Below are 16,726 nucleotides of genomic sequence, written 5' to 3' on the forward strand. Positions count from 1 at the left end.
CAGTTCATTCCTGAAAACAGGAAATTAGTTGAACATGTTGTCAAGAGATGAAATCCCCTGCACAAAATCCCAGCCTACCCTTCCTTCATCTTTTCAGCAGAGCAGAGTGGAAAAGTTGCCAGCAAAGAAAGGATGACTCAGAAGCCCAGACTTCGATGCATCACAACTTTAATGAGTATAGAGGAGAAAAAGAAGCATCTTACTCAGTGGGCTTCACCCACTAAGATGGGGTGGAGCTGTTGCAAATCATCCAACTGCCTGGTTTGCAGAGGGAGGGAGAACACCAGTCAGGCTGCTGGCATTGGAAGGGTCCCACTAGACTGGCATTGGGATGACAGTGAGACTAAAAGGGAAAGACAGAGGAGAGCGGAAGAAGGCCTGAAGCTCTATCTTCTGTCCATCGCTGAGTATTGTAGTTGTGGAAGTTCTTGCCAAGACTTTGCCAGCAGCTCTAGCTGGGTCTGCAGCAGTAGCAGTTGGTAATGCAGGAGAGGTCAAAGCCCCCGGAGCTAATGGGCACTCCATCACGGCTGAGGATGCTGCCAATAGCAGCAGAGGTGGAGGACCAACGGCAGTGTTCGGTGGGAAGGAACTGAGGATGGGTCCAGGCAAGGTCACCACCGCAGCAGGTGGTTGGATGGCAATGATGGAGTCCTGGCACCTCACACAACAGGGCTCATTGCAGCTGTTGGCCAGCGGGGTTAGGCCACAGGGCTGGCAGCAGGGCTGACATGGCTTGCAGCAGGACATATCTTGGGGTCCAGACGTACACCTGGGAGAGAGAAGAGGAAGGAAATAGTTAAAAGAGACACATGAGAAGCAAGAGTGGACCTAGCTGCAGTGGATCCTAGTCCCCTCACAGGATCACAGGATGTTAGGGGTTGGAAGGGACCCAAGGACATCATCCAGTCCAACCCCCCTGGCAGAGCAGAGCAGGACAATACTATCTAACACAGATCACACAGATCCTCACTGTTTCTGGGCTCTGTGTAAAGAAGTTCTCCCTTGTGTTGAGCTGGAACCTCTTTTGCTGCAACTTACACCCATTACTCCTTGTCCTATCACAGGGAGCAAGTGACCAGAGCCTATGCCCCTACTCCTGGCCAGCCTTATAAACATCTATCAAATCGCCTCTAAGTCTTCCCTTTTCCAGACTAAACAGCCCCAGGTCCCTCAGCCTCTCCATATCAGCCATGCCCTCCAGTCCCCTCATCATCCTTGTAGCCCTCCACTGAAGCCTCTCCAGCAGATCCCTGTCCATCTTCCACTGGGGAGCCCAAAATTGAACACAGTATTCAAGGTGAGATCTGTCCATGGCAGAGTAGAGGGAGAGGAGAACCTCCCTTGATCTGCTGGACACACTCTTCCTAATACACCCCAGGATCCCATTGGCCTTCTTGGCCACAAGGGCACATTGCTGTGCCATGGGTAACTTGTTAGCCACTAGGACCCCCAGGTCCCTCTCCACAGGGCTGCTCTCCAGCAGAACACCTCCGAGTCTGTACTGGTGCAGTTTATTACTCCTGCCCAGATGCAGGACTCTGCACTTGTCCTTGTTGAACCTCATCTGGTTCCTCTGTGCCCAGCTCTCTGTCTGATCAGGTCTCTCTGAATGGCCACACAGCCTTCAGCTGTCACAGCCAAGCCTCCCAGCTTGGTGTCAGCAGCAGACATGCTGAGCAGCCTCTGTCTGTCTGTGCACTCATCGATGTCATTGATGAAGATGTTGAACAGGAGTGGCCCCAGCACTGATCCCTGGGGGACTCCACTGGTCACAGCTCTCCAGCTGGACCTGGCACCATTGACCACCACCCTCTGAACTCTATCTTGCACCCAGATCCTAACCCACCTCACTGTCTGCTCTTCCATCCCACACTTCCTCAGCTTACTCACTAAAATTTCATGGGAGACATTTTCTGCAGAGGGAGTGCTTTCAAAATTGGGTTAATGTTAGGGTCTTGTTTTCCCATTTCCTGTAGCTTCAGAGAGTGCAGCTGACCTCAGAGGAACCTCTCGTGACTCTTTTACCTGCACTGCTGCATTCCTGCCCTGGAAATGCTGGGTCCCCTCCTTCCAGCGCTGAGAAGTAGCCTGTGCTGGGGTGTGGTCCTGAGACAAACCTGGAAATGAAAAGGCAGCAGTGCAGGAAATGAAAGCACAGCCATGTCCTTAGCTGTGGTGCTTTGCATTCAAGATGAGCTTGTCCAGAAATTGTTACCTCTGCCAAGGTGCCTCTGGTCCTGCGGCAACGAAGGGCAGGTATAAAAGGCAGCCCAGGTCCTGCTCTCCCATCCACTTCTCCTGCCTCCTTCTGCTTGGGAACCAGGTGAGTCTGAACCCCCTTTTCCTCCTCTTACAATATGAGATCTCTCCTCAAGGGACCTCTCAGATGCAGTCCTGGGTTTTGGAACTCCTTGTCCTAAGAGTGGGAAGCAGGGAGAACTTCTGCTAAGGGAGAGGAAGTGGCTGAGGGGCTTTTAATTTCTGGTACCAGAGAGAGCTTCCCTGGGCCAGGCTGCTCTTTACAGAGTGATGGAGGCTCTGTGGTTCCTGCATATCTTCTAGCTCTGCACTCAGACTTGGCCTTGGTTTCTTTGAGACAGTGTCATCAGGCTGCTCCTCATCCACTCACCTTCTCTGTTCCCTCCCCTCCCTTCTCTTCCAGGTGAATCTCCAGCCTCAAGACATGTCCTGCTGCAAGCCTTGCCCACCCTGCCAGCCCTGTGGTCCTACCCCACTGGCCAACAGCTGCAATGAGCCCTGTTGTGTGAGGTGCCAGGACTCCACCGTTGTCGTTGAGCCTCCTGCTGTGGTGGTGACCCTGCCTGGACCCATCCTCAGCTCTTTCCCGCAGAACACTGCTGTGGGCTCCTCCACCTCTGCTGCTGTTGGCAGCATCCTCAGCTGTGATGGAGTGCCCATCAACTCCGGGGGCTTTGACCTCTCCTGCATTACCAACCGCTACTCGTGCAGGCCCTGCCGGCCCTGCTAGAGCTGCTGGTGACTATGTGAGATGAGGGCCCCTGTGCACTCTGAATGTGATGTTGGACAGAAGATCATACTCCGGGCCATTGTTTTAGGAGCTGCTGGTCACCTCTGGCTTGTCCTTTAAGGGCAAGTTGAAAGATGATATTTTTGGCTCTCTATAAGCATGGCCAAGGTCTACCTTTTGTCTTCCACTCAGCCTCGTTCTGTCTTTCTTTCATTTCCTTGTGCTCCACTCAAAGCTGCCTTGAGGGCCTCTGGAAGCAGGCTGGATGAACCCTCCAGCCTGTCTCTCTTTGTTGGGCACGTTAGTAATGCCCTGTGGGAAGTCTGCCACAGGAAAAGGGAAACGGATTCTTGGCTGCTTTTCTCCTCCCCTTGCTGGGCACCTCCACTTGGAGTGACCTCATTTCTGTCTTCAGACTCATTAAAAATTGCTGCAACTCTGCCTGTGTCCCTGAGGTGGTCTTTCCATCTGCACGCTGATTGGTGAGGGACACAGCCATTGCTTAGCAGGGGAAATAGAATGGGAGGCACAGAGAAACCTTCATCACTGCCAGAGGCATTGGAGGGTGTGACATTGTGCAGTGAGAACTCTTTCACACACTGCCTGTTGCAGGTGGGCAAGATATCTCTGGTCACCTTACAGCCAATGGCCATCAGTCCTTGCCTTTCCTTGGGTGCTCACAAATGCCCCCTTGGTCCTGGGTCTCATCACGTGAGCATGAGTCCTCACAGCTATTGCCACAACCCAGCTCCCATCCCCAAAACTTCTCTATGAGAGAAGATGCTCTCAGCTCAGCAAAGACATGACAGTGACAGTGGGACTTGGCTGTGTGCTCAGCAGCATATAGGAGCTGCCCTTGAATGGCACAGGGTCCGCACCAGTCCAGCCCCTGGGCATATGTTTGGCTGCCTTCACTCAGCCCCTCAGCTCCTTCAGCATTCCCACAGCTCTAGGGCTAATATGACCCTTGCGCTCCATGCAGTACCTCTGTTTCCACTGCCCAGTGTAGTGGTTTGGGTGTTCCCCGCCCCCCCACACTTTGGAAATTACCCAGACTAGACTCAGACGGCTCTGGAAATTTTGAATGAAGCTTAAATTTACAGCTTAGCACAATATACAAGCAGATATTTACAGTATATACAGTTATACACAGAAATAAAAGGTAATACAGAAACACAACACCCCTCTCAGAAACCCAAGTCCCCAGGAGGGGCTCCCAGCCACCTTCCACCTTCTTGCACCCCTCTCAACCTTACCCGAGTCCCAGGGAAGAATGGAGGTTCAGCCAAGGGGTTAGGAAGTAAAGTGAATGTCTTGGGTTCACTTGCAAGTTCCCAGAGACTCTAATAAATTTAATAGGCCCAATGACAATTTATAGAATTTATAGAGTGCCCTCCCCTCTTCCCCTCCTTTCCCAAAAAAATAGAGATTAGATACAGGGAGAGAGAGAGGTAAGCACACCCAAATAAACCAATCTCACTCGATTTGGAAGTTAAAAAGGAAAAGTTTAACAACAACTTAGAAAAGGCATTGGAGGTAGGGAAGTTTACAAAGGGTAAGGAAGGGAAAACAGCAAAATACAAAAAAAGGGGATGGATACAACCCGAGCAATGTGATGGTGCCTCTGCCTTGTGGCTGCCACGTGGTGTGCTGGTATGCAGTGTGTGTGTGCATGTGTCGAGAGGGAGCGAAGAAAAGAGAGAGGGAGGAGCAGGAAGCTCCTCTCTTTTATAGGACAGGAAGTGGGGGGAGTGGGCTAACCATCACCTGGAGTGTGGCCCACCCCTGGGGAGGGGCCAAGACCCCTAGGGTCAGGTTCAGGGTTACTTCCCCGGAGTGTTAACCCTATACAGTGAATTAATCAGAGAGATGGCAGAGAGGCTAGAGAGAGAAATGCAGCTCAGAGCTCCCAAGCAGAAGAACGACTGCCTTATCTATGTTCGGATTCTTGTTCTTATACACCTCAGCTAGCCTATGAGTGAAGCAGACATCACCACTGCTTCTCTTTCACAGCCTGTGATCCAATCCTTCTCACCAAAACATTCTAGCTAGCTTCAAACTAGCACACCCAGAATCCTAGAATGGTAGGGGTTGGAAAGCACCTTTGAAGATCATCTAGTCCAATCCCTCTGCTAAGGCAGTTTCACCTAGATCAGGTTGCACACGAATGTCTCCATCTGGGTTCTGAAAATCTCCAGAGAAGGAGACTCCATGATCTCTCTGGGCAGACCCACTGGAGCACTGCTCCAATGCTCCATCACTTGCATTAAAGAAGCTTCTCCCTAAATTCAAGTGAAGCCTCTTGTGTTCTAGTTTGTAGTTGTTGCTCCTTCTCCTATCACTGGGCACCACTGGAAAGATCCCAGACCCATCCTCATGGCCTCCACCCTTTAGACATTTATATGCATTTATAAGATCTCCTCTCTCGGTCACAGAGCTTGGTGATCGCACACATACATGCTTTTGGAGACCCTGCAGAGTGGGAATTTGCCCTCAAAGTGACATCACACATTACCAGGAGCTGGATGGAAGACAGAGTCGTTTCTTTGTGCTGGGGGCTGCTCAGCTGGAAACCAGCTTTGCTGAAAACGAGCTAGGTCATCTGGGTGAGCAAGGCAGAAATGTGTCCTTCGCTCAGAGAAGGCTAATGGTGACCTGCACCACATTAAGAGCGGTGTTCCGAGCACGTAAAGGAAGCTGATCCTTTCTCTCTACAGGTTGAAATGACACCTGCAGTACTGGTTCCATGTCTGGACTTCTTATCACAAGGGAGATACGAAGACAGTGGAAAGATTCCAATGAAGAGTGACAACAATAGTTAAAGGTATTGAAGCATCCTTCTGCTGAGATCAGGCTGATAAAACTGGAACTGGCGAGAGGAACTGACCTTCACAGAATTACAGAATCCCAGAATGGTAGGGCTTGGAAGGGACCTCCAGAGAGCATTGGGCCCAACCTCTCTGCCTAAGCAGGATCACCTAGGGCAGGACACAGGAACACTTCCATGTCAGCTTTGGAAGACTCCACAACCTCTCTGGGCAGCCTGTTTCAGTGCTCTGTCACTCTCACAGCAAAGAAGATTCTCCTCATGTTGAGGTGAAACATCCTGTGTTTACAGAATAACAGAAACTTCCAGGTTGGAAAAGACCTTCAAGATCACCAAGTCCAATCTATAACCCTACTCTACAAGATTCGCCTTAAACCGTATCCCTAAGCACCACATCCACTTGGGGGAAGTGTTGCCACTAAGGGCTCTGCAGAGCACAGTGAACTGCAGTTGGTCTCCAAGGTAGCTCTCTCAGCTCGCGGTGCTGTGGTTCCTTCCATAGTTTGACAGTTGGCATGGCTCACTTGCTGAGTGCAGAGTGGCCTCTGCTTGCCTGTTAGCAGCCAGGAATGGCTTTTAGGGCACTTGCAGCGTGAGCAGTGCTTCTTGGCTTGACAAGGCAGTGATGCAGCTTGCCGGCTCAGTTCAGCAAGGTGATTACCATGGCTCTTGGATAGTACTCTTAAGTTCGGCTCTCGGAGTGAGCGATTTGCAGCAGTGATCGTGTGGGACCCTCTGCTTGTGGGACCGTTTGCCGGCTGGACAAGTGGGACGTTGGCTTCTTGGGTCTGGTGCTTTGCTTGCGGAGGTTTCCTTGCTCACAGGCTGTGGCAGCATCTCAGACTTGGGCTGCAGAAGTGCTTTCAGTTCTACAGTTTGCAATTCTTGGCCTGCAGGAATGGCAGTGTGTCACCAGTGCATGTTCAGGCTGCTGAAAATATGGCAGCTCTCTCTTTCTGCTCGGCAAGGCAGTTTCAGCTTGCCGGATGAGCTTTTTGCTGCAGCTTCACAGCAGTGTGCAGGGTTGGCAGCTCAGTTTCTTTGCCACAGCCATCCGGTGCTGGCCTCTACCATCATTAGCACATACTGCTTGCCAGAATGAGATTGAGGTAAAGTGATGTAGTCAGTCTGCCAGGCTTCACCATACTTGTACTTTGACCATCTATCACCATACCACAGGGGCTTGATTCGCTTAGCCTGCTTGATAGCAGCACAAATGTCACAGTCATAGATGACTTGGGTGATAGCATCCATGGACAAGTCAATTGACCTATCACAAGCCCATTGGTATGTTGCATCTCTGCCTCGATGTCCAGATGAGTCATGGGCCCACTGAGCTAAGAACAGTTCACCTCGGTGTTTCCAATCAAGGTCAGGATGAGAGTTGGTATCAACTTGAGAAATCTTAGCAGCTTGGTCTGCCTGCTGGTTGTGTTGGTGCTCCTCAGTGGCTCTATTCTTAGGCCTGTGTGCGTCTACGTGCCGCACCTTCACTGGAGTTCTCTCCAGCCTTGCATCAATGTCCTGCCACAGATCATCACACCAAATAGGCTTTCCTTTCCTCTGCCAACCATGCTTCTTCCAGTCCTTCAGCCAACCCCATAGAGCATTGGCTACCATCCATGAGTCGGTGTAGAGGTAAAGGAGAGGCCGATTTTCACGTTCAGCCACATCAAGAGCAAGTTGGACAGCTTTTACCTCAGCGAGCTGACTGGATTCTCCTTCTCCATCTCTCGCTTCAGTAACTCTCCTGGAAGGATTCCAGACTGCTGACTTCCATCTTTGCTTGTTCCCAACAAGACGACAGGAACCATCTGTGAACAAAGCATAGTTCTCTTCCTGACCAGAGAGATCACCATAGGGAGGAGCTTCTTCAGCACGGGTTATTTTCTCCTCTGGAGGTTCGGTACAGTCTGTGCCTTCTGGCCAGTTGATATAGAATTGTCAAAGAAGAAGGGCCTTTCCTTGGGTGCTGGAGGTTAAGGCTGGAGCACAACTGGAAGGGAGGATGGGGTGCAGGACATTGTCCAGTCATTGTCTCTTGTAGCTAAGACATACTCAGGTCCTCCACTGATAGTGGCAGTCACGCTCTGCATTCCAGAGTTAGGCTTCTGGCACAGTTCTCCACAACATCTTTCTCTGTCTGAGCAGGATAGATGGTGCAAAGTTCACTGGCAGAACAGGGTTGAGTAGTGTTGTCATGGGTAGGTGACATGGTGCTCATCTGGAGGATGGTGTGAAGTGTAGGGTTGTTACATGCTGATGTCAGCTCTGTTTCCATCACTACAGTGTTTCCCTTGGTTTTACCAAGGTTCATTCTTCATTAACTCAACTGATTCTCACAATGACAATGCTTGCAGGGCACACAGAGACAGTGGGAGTGATGACAGACATGACATGAGGTCATGCATTGATTATCCTCATTTAAACCAAATCCCCTTGAGGCACACACTGGATCTCACCACTCTCTGTTACCACCCAGCATGTGCACCAAGACTCTTGATTTTAACTGATCCCACAAATGAGTTTGTCTTTGCCACAGCAGGACTAACCCAAACTCATTTCCACAGCATAATTTTATGTACACTATGGAGACTTTATCCCCTTCTACAGTTTGTAAAAATTTTGATGGGGTGGGACCAGAATGATCGACAGATCCTCTAGTGCTGACTAACCAGGTGGCTTTTACTAGACATTGGCCCAATGTTTGAAGGACCAACCATGCAATGGTCTCAGTGTAGTCTTCGATGGTTAGTTGTGTTGGTTGATTTTCATAGAGGCTGCTGCATGATGGGGGATGTGACACAGACACTCAGTGCCGTGCTATTTGGACCAGCTGTGCTTCAAGTTGCTTTGGAAATGATTCCCTGTTGTCTGACTCAATTTTTTCAGGCTTGCTAAAGTGTCACCATAAGACCTGACGACCAAGACCCAGGACAACGTTTCCTGTGGTAGCATGGGTCAGAGGAGATGTTTCCAACCTTTCAGTGTTTGCATCCACCATTGTGAACACATGGTGTCTGTATTGGTGGGTTGCTGGGAGTGTAATGTGGTCAGGCTGCCAGGCCTGTCTGTGTTGATATTTGGGACATCACCATCCATATCAGAAAGACTTCAACCACTTGGCTTGCTTGATGACTGCACATGGCCACATTCATGGATAACCTATGTGGTAGTGTCCATTGCCAACTCCAGTCACAGAATCACAGAATCACATTGCACACTGGTTTGGAAGAGACCTCAAAGATCATCCAGTCCAACCTCGACCCCTGAACTATGTCCCCAAGAGACAGGTGCACACACTGTTTGAACAACTCCAGGTATGTTGACTCCATCACTGCCCTGGACAACCTGTTTCAATATCTGAGAACACTTTCAGTGCATAAATATTCCCTAACATCCAGCCTAGCCCTCTCCAGCACAGCTTGAAACCATTTCCACTGGTCCTGTCACTTGACACCAAGGTGAAGAGGCTGCCCCCTCCTCACTCCAACCTCCCTTCAGGGAATTGTAGAGAATGATGAGTCTCCCCTCAGCCTACTCTTCTCCAGACAGAACAGCCCCAGCTCCTTCAGATGCTCCTTGTAGGCCAGGTGCTCCAGGCCATTCATGAGCTTTGTTGCCTGTCTGAGTTGCAAGCCACGAGCTACCCAGGACTGGAGGGCAGAAATGGCCCTTACCCATTTCCAGGAGTAAGAATGAGGATACTGCACACTGATTTGAAGTTTAAAGAGGAATTCTATTTACAAGAGCATATATACAAAAGACAATCAGGTAGAATAAGGCCAAAACCCATTAAGCCTAAACTGGACACCTAGAATCCTCCACCCCTTCTGCCCTCAGTCGGCCTGAGGTGACATCGTGGAGAGATTGGTGCTGGTCTCTTCTCACGGGCAACTGGAGAGAGAACAAGGGGAAATGACCTCAAGCTGAGACTAGGTAGGTTTAGAATGGACGTTAGGGAAAAGTTTTTTACAGAGAGGGCGGTCGGGGACTGGAATGAGCTGCCCAGGGAGGTGGTGGAGTCACCAACCCTGGATGTGTTTAAAGGTTGTTTGGACGTCGTGCTTACGGATATGGTTTAAGGTGAATCTTGTTGAGTAGGGTTATAGGTTGGACTTGGTGATCCAGAGGGGCTTTGCCAACCTGGATGTTTCTGTGATTCCATAGGCCGAAACTGCCCTCTGCATATGGGGCCCACCAGGCCTCAGTAGGTAACACGACACAGCTCGCAATTCCCTGCCAGCTGTTCCCAGGGAGAAGTGAAGGGCAGAAAGGCGGGGAGGAGAAGGGAAGGAGATCAGTCAGATGCTGCCTTTTAAGCTATGATACTGGAAGATGGAATAGAATGACAGTATTACAATATCCTGGGATGAGCAGGTCCATCCCCCTGGGATGGGCCTCTGTCCCTATGCTTTTGTTAAGAGAGACCTAGGATCCCACAAACTGACCACATTGCCTTTCTCTGGAAAAGCTCCAGCCCACCAATGTCCTTCCTGGAGTGTGGGGCCCAGAGCTGAACACAGTATTCAAGATGTGACCTCACCAGCGCTGAGCACAGAGGGACAATCACCTGCCTCTTTCTGCTGGACATAATGTTTCTAATCCAAGCCATGATGCCATTGGTTTTCTTGGCCATTTGGGCACACTGCTGACTCCTATTCAGTCCTCAGTCTCTTCACTGGTAACCTAAGGCGTCATGAGCCCATTGAGACATAAACAATGTGCTCTCACTTTGCTAGTCTAGATGGACCTGAACCACATCAATCTCAGAAGCCTGATCCACGTTTTTGGTTCTTTATGCTCTTCAGTAGGACAGCTCTTTGGTGTACGGGCATCTACATAACATGTTTCCATCACCAAGCTCTCTACCAAAGCAACAATATCTTACCACTATGCGGCAGCCCAGTTGCTCTGCTTCCACTGAAGTACCACAAACCCAGGGCGTTTGCCACCATCCAGGAGTCAGCACAGAGATAAAGTATTGGTGTTGTTCACTTTCAGCAATCTCTAAAGCCAAGACTTTCACCTCTACAGATTGGCTGGATCCATGCTCTCCGGCAGCACTTCTAACAGCTTGTCGTAGTGAATTGCATGCAGGAGCTTCCAACGTTGGATGCTTTCTCAAAATGCAACAGGACCCCTCAGCAGGTGGAGCATAGTACTTCTTATTTCTGGCCTGTTTCTCTACAGTGAGGCCTCTTCAGCAATGTCACTTATGGCTGGGCTAGTGCAGGTACTGTACCATGCAGGACCACAGAATCAGGTTCCATTGTCACTACCACGTCTCTGTGGAACTGGAGCTATCTGCTATCACACAGAAACTTTGGGGACCAGGGCTGGGTTGTGGTTCTTCACTCTGGTAGTGAAGAAGGGTTCCTTATGTGCCCCTAAGGATATCCCCTCCTAAGCAATGGCTTTGTACCTCACCAGTTAGTATGCAAATGGGAAGATCACTTCAGGGACACAAGGAAGGTTGCAGAAAATTTTTAATGAGCCTGTAGAGAGAAATGAGGTCACTGGTGAGACAGATGGAGACCAAGCAAAGTGAGGAAAACATTGGCTAGAAGACAGGAAAGGAAGAAATTGGCCAGAGAGCTCAAAACACTGCTTCCGAGGCTGCCCTTGCAGAATATGCTGGACAAAACCAGCTTCTCTTAAAGCAATGGAGCAAAGTGTTCTGAGTGCCTGGGGGTTCTTCTCTCAAGCCATTAAGAGCAGCTCTAGCAGGGCCGGCAGGGCCTGCAGCAGTAGCGGTTGGTAATGCAGGAGAGGTCAAAGCCCCCGGAGTTGATGGGCACTCCGTCACAGCTGAGGATGCTGCCGACAGCAGCAGAGGTGGAGGAGCCCACAACGGTGTTCTGTGGGAAGGAGCTGAGGATGGGTCCGGGCAGGGTCACCACCACGGGGGAGGGCTGGATGGCAACGGTGGAGTCCTGGCACCTCACACAACAGGGCTCATTGCAGCTGTTGGCCAGTGGGGTTGGGCCACAGGGCTGGCAGGGCACACAGGGGTTGCAGGAAGACATGGCTTGTGGCTGGGTGTGAACCTGGAACAGAGGACAGAGGAATCTGAGCACAAGCATGGCTGAGGAATAACCTGGTTACACTGTCACAAAGGACCCAAGGCCCTCAATGTGTGAAATGAAAAGTCTGCCAGGAGCAATACCATTTTCATTGCCTCAACCAGCAGAGACTTATGAAGAGCAGCCTGACTCAAGCAACCTTTCTCCTGGTGTGCAAACCATCAGGCTCCACAACCATTCTTTTGTCTGTGTCTACAAAGACATTATCCCTTTTTCCTTCTCTCAGAACAAGGGATTCAAAGCTCCAAAATAGGAGAAAGGCAACATCAATCAAGAGGTCCATTGAGACATTTTAAAGAGGAGCAGAAGGGGCTTCAGACTCACCTGGTTCCCAAGCAGAAGGAGGCAGGAGAAGTGGATGGGAGAGCAGGACCTGGGCTGCCTTTTATACCTGCCCTTCGTTGCCGCAGGACCAGAGGCACCTTGGCAGAGGTAACAATTTCTGGACAAGCTCATCTTGAATGCAAAGCACCACAGCTAAGGACATGGCTGTGCTTTCATTTCCTGCACTGCTGCCTTTTCATTTCCAGGTTTGTCTCAGGACCACACCCCAGCGCAGGCTACTTCTCAGCGCTGGAAGGAGGGGACCCAGCATTTCCAGGGCAGGAATGCAGCAGTGCAGGCAAAAGAGTCACGAGAGGTTCCTCTGAGGTCAGCTGCACTCTCTGAAGCTGCAGGAAATGGGAAGACAAGACCCTGACATTAACCCAATTTTGAAAGCACTCCCTCTGCAGAAAAAAGGCACCAAGGTTGTGCTGGTGAGACTCAGTGGGCAGCTGTTACTGATGCTGACTGTGGTGAACTCCTGACAGCCTCATGCCACAGCCTCAGAGTCAGCAGCTTGCGGAGAGCCCTGCTTGTTCCAGCTCCAGCCATAGGACGAGTGCTGCCTGGTTGAGGTTGTGCTGTTGGTGTTGTCTCTAAACTGGGGTTCTTCAGCTCGGGTACCAGACACTGATCAGCTCCCTGAGTGGAGAGATTTGTCTTTGTTTCTGGTGTGCAGGACCAGGTGCCAGGTGTCTAGCCACAGCCAGCTCAGCTTCCCAGAGACAAGTTGGGCTTTTTGCAGGAAATATTAGCAAAGAAACAGCTGCTTACAAGGAAACAATTGATCACCTGTGTTTGCCCAGGAGAAGTTCCTTTCTGCATGTCCTAACAACCCCCTGCAGCTCATTGTGCTAAAAGTTATCTCAGAGGTGAACTTTTCAGCACTATATTTAGCTAAGATAACTTGAGGTTGTATCTGTGTCCTGTCAGGCCAAGTCTCTGGACAACCTCATGCCCTGTTTCAGTTACTGTTTGATTGTCTTATGAACAATGACTACAGCCCACAATGGGTGTCTCAAAATTTTGTTCTCCATTCCTGTTACCATGGCCTCAAAACAGACCCCCTATGACAGCCTACATTTTAGTTTATTTTTAACTCCCCTTGACATCATCAGGAGCTGTCTGAGCTGCAAAACCACCTGTGTGAGCTGCTGGTTCCTAGCACTGGCTCATAACTGCAGAGCAGCTCCTGCAGGGATCTGCTGAGGGGTGAGGGTGCCCTGGGCAGAAGAGGAACCATGCGTCCAGTGCAGGGCAGTGCTTACCCAGCGGCTGCCTCAGGAAGGCAGCGAGGATGAGATAGCCGAGGCGCATGCTGAGACCGATGCTGCTGCTGCGTGTGTGGGAGACTCCTCAGCCCACACGTCCCACCCAGGGCTCTGGGAGAGCAGAGCTGCTGGAAATGACTCTGCAAAGGGCACAGAAAATGCAATAGAGGGGACAATACGCTTCTTGTCAGCGCACCTGCAGTGCTCATGCTCTGCTCCTGCCTCCTCCAGCAGCAACATCTTGCTTGCACAGCCAAAATTACTAGCCTGCTGGACCCTGTTGGCTCCAGATTCCCCATGGTGGGAAAGGTTTCTTCCTGGTCCGATGACCCAGTGAGCTCCAGTCACACGTGGCTGCTCTTCTGCATAGCCCTGGCGTTCCATTGCAGGTTTTTAATTTTGTCCCTCTGAGGTTTTGCAACATCTCTCTTGGGACAATGCAGTTTATCCTTGGATTGCTGGTCCCCTTTCTGTCCTTTGGTACCTTGAGCTGCTCCTGTCCCCCATATCCCCAGAAATATGTAAGGAATTCCAGTGCATAGTGTATTTGTCTGTGGCCCTTCTTTGTGAAGGAAAACCTGCAATCCCAGAGAGGACCCAGGCTCCAATCACAATTTCAGTCTCTGGGGAGTGCATGAGCGCAGAGCTGGCTGCAGCTTGTCCTTCCAGGCCCCTACGTTGGACAGGAAGGGGCCAGAACATTCTCCCATCCCAGGCTCCACAACAGAAGAAAAGCAAATGCAGAAAGATGAAGACTTTTGCCTCTCCTGACTCCCATGCTGAGTCCAGCCCCAGGCTTATTCCATTGAATAGTTGGGAAGTAGACCCTGCGGACCAGATTTTCTGAGTTTGTCTTCAGAGCAGGTCTCATTAGATCAGGCTGGACAGCATGGTGGCCAAGTCCTGGACACATTCCAAGGCTGCGTCCTGCACAACACCTCAGAAATGATACCCAAACTTTCTAAGCCCTAAAACACTCTTCCCAGATTCCAAAGTGTGAGTCTCCAGAGGAGAAGACTCCACAACTTCTCTGGAGAGCCTCTTCCAGTGCTCTATGAACACCCCTTGTGTTCATAGAATCATAGAATCAACCAGGTTGGAAGAGATTTCCAAGATCATCCAGTCCAACCTAGCACCCAGCCCTATCCAGTCGTCTAGACCAGGGCACTAAATGCCTCATCCAGTCTTTTCTTGAATACCTTCAGGGACGGGGACTCCACCACCTCCCTGGGCAGCCCATTCCTATGCCAATCACTCTCTCTGGGAAGAACTTCCTCCTAACATCCAGCCTAGACTTCCCCCGGCACAACTTGAGACTGTGTCCCCTTGTTCTATTGGTGGTTGCCTGAGAGAAGAGACCAACCCCTACCTGGCTACAACCTCCCTTTGGGTAGTTGTAGGCAGCAATGAGGTCACCCCTGAGCCTCCTCTTCTCCAGGCTAAACACCCCCAGCTCCCTCAGCCTCTCCTCATAGGGTTTGTGTTCCAGGCCCCTCACCAGATTCATCGCCCTTCTCTGGACACCTTCCAGCACCTCAACATCTCACTTGAATTGAGGGGCCTAGAACTGGACACAGTACTCAAGGTGTGGCCTGACCAGCGCTGAGTACAGGGGAAGAATAACCTCCCTCGTCCTACTGGCCACGCTGCTCCTGATGCAGGCCAGGATGCCATTGGCTCTCTTGGCCACCTGGACACACTGCTGGCTCATCTTCAGCTTACTATCTACCAGTACGCCCAGGTCCCTTTCTTCCTGGCTGCTCTCCAGCCACTCTGTGCCCAGCCTGTAGCGCTGCTTGGGGTTGTTGTGGCCAAAGTGCAGAACCCTGCACTCGGCCTTCTTAAATCTCACCCCATTGGCCTCTGCCAATGTGTTGAGCTGGAACCTCCTGTGCTGCAGCTTCCATCCGTTGCTCCTTGTCCTATCACAGGGAGTAAGTTGTCTCCTGACAACTGGGCCACAAGCATGCCCACAGAAATGACCCATGTGCACGTCACCTGCATGCATGGGATGATGCCACCACCACTTCAGCTGAGTCTTCCGACTGCACTGACCTTGTCTGCCCTGGAAACCCTTGGAGCTCTCACCCTAGCAGTGACAGAACCCTTTTGATGGGAAAGGATGTGGCAGAAGGCAGGAAATGAAGCAGCAGCAGAACAGGAAAGCAGGGCACAGCCTGTCCCCTCAGCTGGGGTGGTTTGCATTTGTCATGAGCTGCTCAGAGAATTCTTCCTTCCACAGAGCTGCCTCTGGGCCTGAGGCACTGCAGCACTGCTATAAAAGGCAGCCCAGCTCTCTGCTCCCTCGTCCACTTCTCTCACCTCCTTCGGCTTGGGAACCAGGTGAGTCTGAAGCCTCTGCTCCTCCTCCTTCAATGTCTACTCATCATATGTCTCAGCTGATAGGGGGTGCCCTACTGCAGAGGTGGGAGCTGCTTCTCCTGTGAGGAGGATGGGTAGAGGAGGTCTTCTGCAGAGAGAGGCTGGCACTTAGCTGAGCTGCTTCATGGCCTTTGAGTAGGGCAGTGTGTGCTGGGCCACGAGGGAACTTCACTCCACTGTGGTTTGGTTCGTGACTGCTTCTCACGAGTCTCTGTTTTATACTTCCTTCCTCTCCTGTCTCTCAGGTGCATCTCCAGCCCCAAGACATGTCCTGCTGCAACCCATGCCAGCCCTGCGGCCCAACCCCACTGGCCAACAGCTGCAATGAGCCCTGTTGTGTGAGGTGCCAGGACTCCATCGTTGCCATCCAACCACCTGCTGTGGTGGTGACCCTGCCCGGACCCATCCTCAGCTCCTTCCCACAGAACACCGCCGTGGGCTCCTCCACCTCTGCTGCTGTTGGCAGCATCCTCAGCTGTGATGGAGTGCCCATCAACTCCGGGGGCTTTGACCTCTCCTGCATTACCAACCGCTACTCGTGCAGACCCTGCCGGCCCTGCTAGAGCTGCTGGCAATGTCCTCAGCAAGAACCCTGATGACTGCAGAACACGGTGCTGGATACAAGATAGAGCTCCAGGGTATTGTTGCCTTCTTCCACTCTCTCTCTTCCTCTTACTGTTACTGTCTCCAAATACCAGCCTAGCATGGATCTCCCAGTGCCAGCAGCCTGGCTTTTGGTCTCCCTCCTTCCCCATGCCAAGCATATGGACACCCTGCAACAGCGTCACTCTACCTTATTGGGTGAAGCCCTTGATGCTCCCTTTTGGGCCACCTCCTTTTCTGC

At 51.2% G+C, this 16,726-nt stretch overlaps 2 protein-coding genes and 1 pseudogene across 2 annotated transcripts; 2 read left to right on the forward strand and 1 right to left on the reverse strand.

Moving 5' to 3' along the window:
• The first annotated feature begins 1,983 nt into the window (after positions 1–1,983).
• LOC135191659 (feather keratin Cos1-1/Cos1-3/Cos2-1-like) lies at positions 1,984–3,433 on the forward strand. The gene is made up of 2 exons (XM_064174159.1): positions 1,984–2,326; positions 2,666–3,433. Exons 1-2 carry the CDS (start codon positions 2,195–2,197, stop codon positions 2,990–2,992), a joined length of 459 nt encoding a protein of 152 aa, XP_064030229.1. The 5' UTR covers positions 1,984–2,194; the 3' UTR covers positions 2,993–3,433.
• Positions 3,434–11,288: 7,855 nt separating this feature from the next.
• Positions 11,289–12,816, reverse strand: LOC135191612 (feather keratin Cos1-2). The gene is made up of 2 exons (XM_064174060.1): positions 12,230–12,816; positions 11,289–11,869 (listed from the first exon to the last, which is right to left on the reverse strand). Exons 1-2 carry the CDS (start codon positions 12,359–12,361, stop codon positions 11,543–11,545), a joined length of 459 nt encoding a protein of 152 aa, XP_064030130.1. The 5' UTR covers positions 12,362–12,816; the 3' UTR covers positions 11,289–11,542.
• Positions 12,817–15,710: 2,894 nt separating this feature from the next.
• Positions 15,711–16,726, forward strand: LOC135191830 (feather keratin Cos1-2-like; annotated as a pseudogene).

This window comes from Pogoniulus pusillus, chromosome 40 (genome assembly GCF_015220805.1).
Source record: "Pogoniulus pusillus isolate bPogPus1 chromosome 40, bPogPus1.pri, whole genome shotgun sequence".
NCBI lineage: Eukaryota > Metazoa > Chordata > Aves > Piciformes > Lybiidae > Pogoniulus > Pogoniulus pusillus.